The 12,395-nt window shown below is 29.4% G+C and overlaps 2 protein-coding genes and 1 long non-coding RNA gene across 3 annotated transcripts; 1 reads left to right on the forward strand and 2 right to left on the reverse strand.

The window, feature by feature from the left end:
* Nucleotides 1-4,044: 4,044 nt before the first annotated feature.
* On the forward strand, nt 4,045-5,196 carry LOC107606548 (LOB domain-containing protein 23-like). The gene is made up of 2 exons (XM_016308600.3): nt 4,045-4,197; nt 4,909-5,196. The coding sequence occupies exons 1-2, from the start codon at nt 4,045-4,047 to the stop codon at nt 5,194-5,196; spliced, it is 441 nt and encodes a 146-aa protein (XP_016164086.1).
* Nucleotides 5,197-6,470: 1,274 nt separating this feature from the next.
* LOC107609131 (pentatricopeptide repeat-containing protein At2g37310) lies at nt 6,471-8,793 on the reverse strand. The gene has a single exon (XM_088492731.1). It carries the CDS (start codon nt 8,752-8,754, stop codon nt 6,778-6,780), a length of 1,977 nt encoding a protein of 658 aa, XP_088348857.1. The 5' UTR covers nt 8,755-8,793; the 3' UTR covers nt 6,471-6,777.
* Nucleotides 8,794-9,189: 396 nt separating this feature from the next.
* LOC148550163 (uncharacterized) lies at nt 9,190-10,707 on the reverse strand. Its single transcript, XR_015892324.1, has 2 exons — nt 10,366-10,707; nt 9,190-9,452 (listed from the first exon to the last, which is right to left on the reverse strand). It is a non-coding gene; the product is annotated as an uncharacterized LOC148550163 (long non-coding RNA).
* Between the last annotated feature and the right edge of the window lie 1,688 nt (nt 10,708-12,395).

A 12,395-nucleotide genomic window follows, 5' to 3' on the forward strand; every position in this document is an offset into this window, starting at 1 on the left:
TGATAAATTAACCTTCAAAGTCACATCAAAATTATACGACAAGCTAAGAATTCATTCATCAGCACAAATAATTAACACCACCTATATTCTATATATAAAAAATATTACCTCATTTTCAATCTACTATTAGTGGGGCGAATTAATATATATATATATTTAATTTTTGAAAGCTATAGAAAGAAACTGTATAGGAATTTCAATTTTTCACACAGAATAATGCAATTTCACTAATGAAAGCAAGCTTCAACCCACTTTTTGATGAGACCAATGCCAAAAAAAAAAAAAGGTCTGTGATTCGGATTCGCTGCACCGTTGCCACGGTGCCACCCCATGTTGCTCCACTTATATATTATGCTTTTACATATTCCTATTTAATTAGAAATTTCTAAGCATAATGGAAATATGGAATCAACCAACATATCAAACTGTACTTTACCGAAAGTTATCGATCATGTTTCTGGGTACATTAAAAATCAATTATAAATAAAGTTTTGATTATATGTCTTATCTTTCATTATTCTATTATAAATTGATGATTATAAATAAATATATAATAACTGATTTAATAATTATATTTTAATATATATTTTTTCATATGTTTATATATGACCTTTTTAATTTATTACTAACAAGACACTGTTATCTACGCTAGATCTTTAAATCATAACTTTCAGAATGCAGTACTATATAATAACATGGCCTTAAAAAGCTGCACTATATATACATATATATCTAAATCCAATTTTGCATAGAGCATTATTTATTTGAGAAACCAATAGTTAGGGGTGTCATGGTCCGACCCGGTCCTGAACACTTTAGGGGCTATTTTGGTGTGATTTTACCGGATTTATGGTCGGATAAGGGTCTCAAAAATAGATCCGGTCATTATTTCGGGTCGGGTCCGGGCCATGTGTCGGGTCGTCCGAAGTCGGCCCGGTGGCCCGGTCATCATACACATTTAATATTTTGTGTTATTAGGGATGAATGATGGCTATTCTTATGTGGAATTTAAGTATTGTAAACTTTAATATTTTATGTTATTAGTTATTATAAGACTATAAGTTAATGTTTTATGTTTAAAATGCATAAGATTTTAGACTAATGGATAATATTGTGTTATTTATATTGATTTAAATATTTGGTGTTATTAGACAATATTAGTATTGATTATGGTTATGCTTTAATTTTAGAGAAGAGTTGGTTCTTGTTATATTTTTTAAGTGAATTTTACTATGTCAAATAATATGGTTGAAGTCTCGGAAATTTAGATATTTTCACATGCTAGCTTATAAGAAGGTATCAAGGTAATGTAGTGTTAACAGTCCGGTGAAATCCTAATCGTGGCCCGAAAGTGTATAGATTTCATCAAGTTTAGAATCGGATTCGGGTCTAATAAATGAGTCCGATATATATTTTGGATCGGATCTGAATCATATCAAATCCGATTTCACCCGACCCATACACACCCCTACCAATAGTGGTCCTAGTAGTTTAGCCGAAGCTAAGAAAGTGTACATTAATTATAAAAGTAAAACTTTGTGTCACAATGAAATTGATCTTAGTGATAAATAATTTTGATTTGATTAAACAGACCGACTTATTTATTATAATCCGGTTTGCAATTCAAATAGAGTATAAATTATCCGAATACTAAATGAGAAAAAAAAATTAAAACTCATGTGTCTAACATTTTTTGTTAGTACAATTTTTAAAAGGCTCAGGAAATAAAGCCTTTTAATTTGTCTTAGCTCAAAATATATATCTTGATGTTTGCTTTACTACTTCTCTTTCTTTTTTTTTTTTCTTTTTTCTTTTCCGGTAATTATTAAGTAGTTGTCAATTGTGGTTATTTTGTTCATAAAGTAAAGATTATGATATTTTTTTAGATTATTTTTATTAATCTCAATTTAAAAAGAAGAGTAATTTTTTATTTATAATTAATTTATTTCAATATTGTCAATTAAAGATCAACTACAAATTACAAACTTTGTAAAATACAACATACTACAAAACCTCCACTACCAAGACATACAACAAAAATTCACATACAAAATAAGTCAATAATTTATTCTACTAGTTCGTGAGCTATATTGAGTTTTTATTCATTAAAAAGATAAATAATAATAAATTAAATTAAATTAAATTAATTTATGCCTATGTAACTTTAAAATCCTCTGTTCATCCAAACACTTATTAATGTATGAGTACTACTAGTATTCCCAACTTGGTGGATATTGTGTGACACTAGCAGTAGTAGATGAGCAAATACATATGTTAATAGTATTTTAAATTATCAAAAAAATATAAAATTTCTCCTTGGTTTAAGAGCTACTGTATATGAATGTAAACTCACTCAAAAAAAAATGTATTATTTATCCATATATTAGGATCCATTTATTAGTGCATATTCAATTGTTCAATATATTATTAGACCATCATAAAAAAGCTTTCCTTTTCTACCTCATTTATTTGAAAACTTTCTTCCACAATACAATGCAATTAAAAGATTTAGCCGTTAAGATTATACCTAATTAACTATCAACAACAAACTTAATATTATATATGATATTAATGTTATTTTATATTTATATTTTTAAAAATTTGTAAATATAAATTAATAAAATTTATTTTTTAAAAACAATTTAATTTTATACAGATCATATAATAAAAAAATATTAAAAATTACTGCCCAAAATTTCAATAATAATATTGATAGTTGAAATAAATACTTAAATGTGTGAAAAAACATGTTTTTGTTCAAATATTTTAGCCGGCCGGCTAAGGACTGTTTGACTTTGACACTAAGGTTTCCTTTCGCTGAGGAAGAAACTAAGTTTATAACTTTATATATATAAGTCAAATAGTTTATTAATTTTTTATTTGTAGAATCAAATCGTGTTACTAGACTGGACCATTAGGGTGAACCTGGGCTGACTTCATTTTAGGTGTGTTCATTTCATCCTTAATTTTGATTTAGATTTTTGTTTATGATCAATTATGAGTATGTTGATCTTAGATGTTTCAATAATTATAAATTAACATTATAATATATATATATATATATATATATATATAACCATTTAAAATTAAATGTATATAAAAACAATGTTACCTATTTTTTAGATTATAATCTTGTTGATATTTTTTTAATATTTAAATAAAATTAATTTTATAAATATTTGCAAGTTGCAACCATGTAATAACGTCAAGTTTTTAATTTGTTTGAGTCTTGCTAATATGTATGGACAATGGATTTGTAGCAATTAGGAACCATTTGACAAATTATTAATGTTGTCATCCGTTAGTTTACACTTTACACCATCAAATGTCATTAGTTTTTCCTCTCCTAGAAACCTATAATAATAATAATAATAATAATAATAATAATAATAATAATAATAATAATAATAATAATAATAACTACCATCTACTAGGAATCTAGACAAAAGAATATTAGATTTAAGCTAAAAAAAATTTATGTATATTTTTTTATTAAGACGATGATTAATGATACAGTTTATATTCTTATTTCTTTTAAAGATGATGATAAATAAATATGTGCTGCAAGTGAATGCATATGTTAATAGTATTTTAAATTATCAAAAAAATGAAAAATTCTTCCTTAGCATAAGAGCTACTATATATGAATGTGAACTCAATTGAAAAAATGTATTATCTATCCATATATATATATATTAGGGTCTATTTATTAGTGTACATATTCAATTGTTCAATATATTATTAAACCATCATAAAAGCTTTCCTTTTTTGCCTCATTTATTTGAAAACTTTCCTCCATAATATAATGCAATTAAAAAATTTAGCCGTTAAGATTATAACTAACTATCAACAACAAATCTAACCATGATCTAAGCTTAAGGTAAAAGTATATAAATCATCTCCTTTTAGTAAATTACATCAAATTTTGTCTAGATTTTCTTCTTCTCACTAAGACCAATAATATAGAGAAGAAGAAATCTTTTGTGTGTAGGGTAAGAGATTTTCTTACCTAGATCTTATATCTCTTTATATAGATATCATATCATGATTTCTGGAAGATGTGCTGCTTGCAAGAATCAAAGAAGAAAATGCCCTTCTGATTGCATATTTTCTCCATATTTTCCTGCCAATGATCCTCAAAAATTTGCTTGTGTCCACAAAATCTATGGTGGCAGTAATGTTGGAAGAATGCTTCAGGTTACTTTTTTTACCTCAACATAATAATATTTAGTAATATGTACAATCTTAAAAAAAAGTACTATATATTGTCTTAACCATAATAGTTAATGTGAGTATCAATACAAAATATTATTATTTTAATGTTAGCAACCGATGAAAATAGTTAAAATTGAATTAAGAACATGATTTGTTTTGATAAACAATTGTAGTTCTTTATATATATATTTCATACAAAACATTTTTTTTATCTTTACAATGTAATATTATGCTATAAATAAGTCATTTAATTTCTATGCTTTATTATATTCTATAGTATTTTTCTAAAAGTTATATTGAGAAGCTATTATTGGAGTACTATTATTTGTTATAGTTATTTTTTGCTTTTATATTTACAATGTAAACCCTGCTCATTGTTCTGGTTGACGAGTGTTGCTTAATGTTGAGGGGGCCTTTTAAAAATATGTCATGTTTAGAAAATATTTCAAAGAAAAACCTATTATTAAAGAATTAAAATTAGTTTTTAATATATTTATTGAATGAAAAAGATTAATAAATATTCTTAACCAAACTTTAGTTTAATTTTACTATCATTATATATTTTGTATTAAAAAATTCTTTGATTTTAAAAATTTTCTCAACCTATACCACTAGTTATCTGCAATTTTACTTTATTGGGTATCCTTATAGAATGTATCAAATAATTACAATAAATTTTTTAAACTATTGCAGGGAATCCCAACCTATCTGAGAGAACAAGCTGCAAATGCATTGTATTTAGAAGCAAAATGGAGGATTGATGACCCTGTTTATGGAAGTGTTGGCATTATCTCTTCATTGTATGAACAAGTTCAAAATGCAGAAATTGAGCTAGCAAAAATTCAAGCTCAGATTGCTTTCTACAAACTCCAAACCCAACATGTTGAAGCTGAACCAAATTCGGAAGTTTTGCAATCACAAAGCATCACTATGGAGCAGTTTGAATCGGACAATCCAACTATAACTTCTTGGTTCAATTGAAATTTTTTTTTGGCAAGCTTTGAATAATTGTTTAAAGAGGCCAATGATTGGTATCTTAATTACTAATAATAAATGATGCTTAATTTGGTGCTTACTTTATAACTTTTGGACAATTTTAAATTCCAAATGTTAACCATGTTCCTTTTAATTTGATTTTATTTCGTTCTCAATCATTCTAAATTTTAAGAATTAGTATCCATATATAGATATATACTCGTGATAAATTTACAAAACATTAACATCATGTGATTAAATTATCAAGTTAATAAAATGCTTCAACAATTTCCTTATTAGTTTCCATGAATTTTTTTTAAACTATAATGCAATGTTTATAACTTGAACAAATAATAAAGTAAAAAATTAACTCGGGATTTTGAATATTATTGTTATATAAAGGATTTTATTTTTTAAATTTGATGTACTACTTGTTATTATTAGTAGTATGATCAATGAATTATGTAACTATATTTATGTAGAGTGCCTCCAATATAAATAATTAACTCAAATATTAGCTATGAAACTTTAGGGCCTATAAATAAAAAATTAAGATATAATCAAAACTTTAACGGTTTTTAAATTCATAATTTCATATTGTGAAAAGTGAAAACTGAACACTATGTGAGTCAATTTCAAAAATACATACTCTAACAGAGAGAATTAGGAGGAAGGTGTAGGGGTTTTTTGCCATCAATGAACAAGCCTATGATTTTGAGCCAAGACAATAGATTTCAATGTTTTTTAACATAGAGCCATTCTTGTAGAAACTTGAAGAGGCTCTAGTTTATTCCTCTCTCCTCTATGTAACTGTGAAATGTATCTCTAGTAAATTCATCTAGGTCTTTGTCAATTCACCTCGAACATAGCATGAACCATTCTCACTTACAAACATCAAAATATAAAATTCCAAAATTTATATTGGGTTTTTATTCATTGAAAAAATAAATAATAATGAATTAAATTAAATTAATTCATGCCTATCTAACTTTAAAATCCTCTTTTTATCCAAACACTTATTAATGTATGAGTACTACTAGTACTCCCAACTTAATGGACTGTGTGACACTAGTAAATAATAGTTGTATATAGAATATGAGGAGGTAGGGGTAGTTAGTATAATGCTTTTTCTTTTTTTTAAATGAAATCCTAAATATTAAGTGAAGAACTATGAATATGTGAATCAAGGATAAGACCTTTAACCTCTTTGTACACTAAATAGCAAGATTAAACAAGTGCTATTTTGGTGCTCAATAATTCTAGCATTCTAATCCTGTTCGTTTTCTTAGGTGTGAGGTGTACAGGAAGTACTCAGCAGCCATAAATTTTACACTAACAATTCAAAAGGAGAGTAAATCCTCATCTAGAGAACTCACGAAAGCATTACTTTTTTTTTTCTGGGTATTACTTTTTTTTTTCTGGGTAGACAAGTACTGTTTAGTTTCTGCACTAATCTATTTTACCACAAATTAACACTTAATTGTTAACCAAAAGAAGTCTCAGAATCTAACTCATCCTGCAGAGTGCAGAGCATATCCTTCTTCCCTCATCAAACCAAGTATTTTACCACAAATTAACACTTAATTGTTAACCAAAAGAAGTCTCAGAATCTAACTCATCCTGCAGAGCATATCCTTCTTCCCTCATCAAACCAAGCAACCCTTCCAGCAATGCATAGATCTCACCAGATCTTTCATTTGATACATCCTTGGCAATGAAGCTTATTAGTCCTCTACTTGTTTCAATCCAGCTACTTCCACGGATCTTCTGTAACCCAATTCCTTTCAGTTTTTCCCTGACATTATCAGCTTCCTCCCATCTCCCATAACGTGAATATAGATTCGCCATAATTATGTAATTCCCAGTATTTTCAGGTTCAATCTCAAACAAATGATCACACACAAACTTGCCCATTTCTACGTCACCATAAACAGAAGCCCCATGTAACAATGCACCCCAGACTTTAGCACTTGGCTCAACTGCCATTTCGGAAATGAAATCTGCTGCCTCTGAGAGCTTCCCAGCTCGACTAAGAACACTCACCATACAAGCATATTGTTCCATCAATGGCTGAATTCCACAATTTGATGGCATTGAATTGAAGATATCCCAAGCTTCATCTACTAATCCAGAATGAGCACAAGCAGTCAATACAGCAGTTATTGTAACTGGATCAGGCTTAATTCCTTCATCTAGCATCCGAGCATAGAGGCCAAGCGCCAAACTAGCATCTCCATGAACAGCATAAGCTGTTATAATTGCGGTCCAAATTATTAAGCTCCTACTTTGTGATTGATCAAAAACCTTCTGTGCCCCATGAATAAACCCTAGCTTTCCATAAGTATCAATAATTGCAGTTGCAACATATATATTTTGAACATAACTTCTTCTAATAGCATAAGCATGGACCTCTTTCCCTCCTCGCAGGTTTGAGAAGTATGAAAAAGATGGAAGAACGCTAGCAAGTGTGACAGCGTTCGGCCTTGAACCAGAAGCCTGCATTTCTTGTACCAAATCCAATACCCTTTCATACTGGTTATTCTGAACCATACCTGAAATCACAGCATTCCAATTACTCAACGCAGGCCTTGCCATTTCTCTGAAAACAGCCATGGCTTTGTCAACAAACCCATAAACCATGTACCCTGAAATCATTGAGCCATAAGTAACCTCATCCTTCTCACTCATTTCATCAAACAGTTCTTGAGCATAATCTAAACTACCGCATTTAGCATACATGGCAATCACAGCATTGCAAAGCAACATGTCCATCTCCATTCCACTGTCATTCACCATTTGGTGAACCTCCATTCCAAACACAAGATCCCCAGACTGTCCACAAGCCTGCATCACACTCGCAATGGTAGCTGCATCTGGCACACCCAACATCTCCAAATACAGCCTCTTACACTCTTCATAGAACCCTCCTTGCGAATACCCCGAAATCATTGAGTTCCACGACACAGTATCTCTCTCCGGCATTCCGTCAAACACCATCCGCGCAAGTACAACCTGATCGCACCTCGAGTAAGAAGTAACCAAAGCATTCATAACAAAAACATCTCTGTCCAAACCGCCTCTAATAACAAAGCAGTGAACCTCTTTCGCCGAATTTGAGCTACAAAACAACGAAGAAAGCGCCTTCAAAACGCACGATATGGTGAAATTATCAATGCACATGGTTTGGGTAAAAGAAAAGGTGTAAAAGAGGTCTATCGTTTTATGGAACATGCCGTTGAATGAGTAGCCCATGAGCATTGCGTTCCAGGAGAAGGAGTTCTTGCTGGGTATTTCGTCGAACACCTTGCGTGCATGGTGCATGAGGTTGCATTTGGCGTAGAACGTAACAAGCTTTGAGCCGAGGAAGTTATTGGGTGTGATGGAGAACAGGAAGAGGCGCGCGTGGAGCTGCTTGCCCTGGCGTAGGAGGCGGCGGTCGGCACAACGCTGTATGGCGGAGCCATAGGCGGCAATATCGAGGCCATTATGGCGGAGTGTTTGTCGGATGGCGGCGAAGTGAGTTTGATTGGTCAGAGGGAGCGCCAAAGGGTTACTGAACCTCATTCATTTGTTTCGTAAAGAGCTTAGTGGGTATTGTATGAAACTAACATGTGACCGTTGTATAAAAAATATAAAAAAAATAGTATTATAGTTGTATAAAAAATACGAGAAAATAATTAGTATAATATTTTTTTTGAAAAAAATATATCTATTGTATTAATGAAAAAAATTTACTTTTATAAAGATTTTATACTAACTATTTTTTCATATTTTTTTATGAGACACATACAAATTTTTTTGACTTATACGTCTTACAAGTTGGCACAAATCCAACAAAACACACGCATTACACTCTCACGTTCAAGAGTAAATAAACGCACATTATTCAACCACTTCCTGTATCTAAAGCGCACTACTCACCATGCATTATGAACGATTCTTCTTCTTCTTCCTCCATGAAAACGAGTTTCTTGCCAAATTTGAAGATAATGGAACTTCAGAAATACACCCAAATCATTACATAAATACATCCAAAGGATTACAAAAATACACCCAAATGGTTATAGGAATTCACCAAACGATTATAGAAATACACCCAAAGGATTACAGAAATACACCCAAAGAATTACAAAATTACACCCAAAGGATTTAAGAAATACACCCAAAATTCGTTGAAGTACACCTTATGCATAATTCAGAACTCTTTCTCTTTCTCCTCCTTATCTTCTGCTTCTTCTTCTTCTTAAAAAACGATTTCAGAGCTTGATGTCAAAAAACAATGGAAATCAAAAATAACGAAGAAAGAAAATAGAGAGAAAAGCATGCAAATGAAGAAGGAGAAAGAGAAGGCAAGAAACGAAAGAAAAAAAAAAGAAAAAGAAGCAGAGGAAGAGGAAGAACGTGCAGCAAGAAGAAGAAGAAGGTACGGTGCAATGAAAACGTGCAGTAACAATTCGAAGTGTGTTAATATAAATGACTTGTAAAAACTTGTATAAAAAAAAGCTTGTATATGAAGAATTATTTTTTTTATACAACTGTCATCCTAATAGTATTCATACATTAATAACACTTTACTCATGTGATACCTAAGCATTGTTTAGTTGGGATAAAAGAAACTACTTTCTTTTGTCTTTCTATTTTTATTTTTTTTAATACAAAAAAATTATGTCTTGAAAGAAAACTATAATTTTCTCCAAATTTATGTTTTCTCCTAAGATTCAAATGACCAAAATTAAAAAACAACAGAGTATAAACAACATAAATACTCGGTAGATACATGAAATTAAATTATCATTTCTTACCTTTTCTAATGAATAGATCTTCATTCATTTATGTTCTTACAAATTTAACCAAATAAATTCAAGTCCACAAATTAAACTTGGATAAAGAAAAAAAGAGAACTTATTATTATAACACAATTATTTAACATATACTTAAAATTATTTTCATGATGAGCTCAAAGGAGTTATAAAATTATTGTGTTCGTCGTAAAATATGTAAAAAAATTGAAGTTAATAGGCAGAAACTTTGTATATCAAATAATCAACAAGCACTTCCAAGTTTGTAGCCTCAAAAAATTAATATTCAACTTTAACAATCACAATATATACACTATATATATATATAACAACAACAGAAAAATAAATTTGAGTATTGAACAAAAAAACGGCTTACATTATCTATTCAATGAACCAAAACTCACTGATGATCATGTAAGCTTCTTGAAATTCATGATTCAGAAGAGTGATCTCTGTCTTCTCTCTCTAAACTTGAGACCCTTTTGGAGAAAGAAAAGAAAATGATGAAGTCCAAAAGTTTTGCTTTGATGGCTTGATGTTCCTGTTGATGGATGATGATGATCTTTTGGTGCTGGAAATTTCTTCCTTTGGATCTCTTAGAATACAAACATTTCCATCACATTTGTATCTTTTTGATTCTGATGATGATGAAGACTCGGAGAAGCACCCAAAGAGGTTTGAAATATACAAAGTCATTGTTAATGGAATTGAGAAGTGAAAAATTATATCAAAGCAAGCAATAAACCTCAAATGTGTGTATATATATAGGTGGCTATGTTTATTCTTATTATTATTATTATTATTATTATTATTAATTAGTATCATATATTTTTTTCTTCTAATTAATAATTTCACTCTATATTTATAAAAATTTTATATACAATAAATATATTATTTATATCTATATTTATTAAAATTATGTACATAAATTAATACTGTTTATATTTATATTTTTTAAAAATAATTTAATATTTATACAAATTAAATAATAAAAAAAGTACAAAAAATTGCTGCCCAAAATTTCTATAATAATATTGGCAGTTGAAATAAATACTTAATGTGTAGAAAAAAACACGTGTTTGGTCAAATATTTTGGCCGGCCAAAGACTGTTTGACACTAAGTTTGCTTAGGAAGAAATTAAGTTCATATATATAAGTCAAATAGTTTATTAATTTTTTATTATAGAATCAAACCGTGTTATTAGACTAGACCACTAGAGTGACATTGTGGTTGTGGCTGGCTTTCATTCTACCTGTGTTCATATGATCCATCAATTTTGATTTAGATTTTTGTTTATGATCAATTATGAGTATGTTGACGATAGGAATGCTAGGGGCCAGCAATTTTGGTGTTTTGTAATTATCAATTAGTCATTAATAATGTTTTTAATGGTATGAGATTACATCTAATGATGAGAGATCACTCAATTTTGTTTTGATGGTTAAGTGCTGGCAAAAAACTACAAAAGTTACTTGCCCTAAATTTTTCCTGTTGATAAATGTTTTTTTTGGTGACTTAAAAGAAAATAAACAAAAACTAAGAAAGAAAAAAAAACAAGAAACTGCTTAAGAAAGACAGTCCCGCTGAATACTACTCTCAAACTCCTTCCAAGGCAATGGAAGCTCCACTTGGGGAGAAATAGTCCTCATTGCAGTCTTTGTCATGATGTCTGCTACTGTATTTGCATCTCTCAAGATCAACCGAAGATCAGCACGCCATTTCCAAGACATGATATCTCGAATTTTTAACACCAAAGGATCAATAAACCCAGAGCAATCTTGTAAATTATTGACAATAGTAAAAGCCTCCACACAGTCTGTCTCACATATAATGTCTCTTTGTCCCGAGTCCCATGCTAAAAGAAAGCCTCTCCAAATAGCAAACAACTCTCCTTGCAAAATGCTACGACTCTCCTTGCAAAATGTTTTAATAACTATGAATTAACATTATAATGATTATATATATATATATATATATATATATAAAATTAAATGTATATAAAAATAATTTTACCTATTTTTTAGATTATGATCTTATTAATTTTTTTTAAAATATATAAACAAAATTAATTTTATAAATATAAAATATTTGCAAGTTGCAACGATATAATAATAATAATAATCTACTAGGAGTCTAGACAAAAGAATATTAGATTTAAGCTAAAATTTTTTCATGTATATTTTGTATTAAAATGAAGATCGATAATCCAGTTTATATTCTCATTTTTTTTAAGATGATGAATAAACATGTGCTGCGAGTAAATGCACATAATAGTATTTTAAATTATCAAAAAAATTTAAAAAATTCCTCCTTGGTTTAAGAGCTACTGTATATGAATATGAACTCACTTGAAAAAATGTATTATCTATCCATATATATTAGGGTCCATTTATTAGTCTGCATAT

The sequence above is a fragment of the Arachis ipaensis genome, chromosome B7 (genome assembly GCF_059453495.1).
Source record: "Arachis ipaensis isolate K30076 ecotype BB chromosome B7, ASM5945349v1, whole genome shotgun sequence".
NCBI lineage: Eukaryota > Viridiplantae > Streptophyta > Magnoliopsida > Fabales > Fabaceae > Arachis > Arachis ipaensis.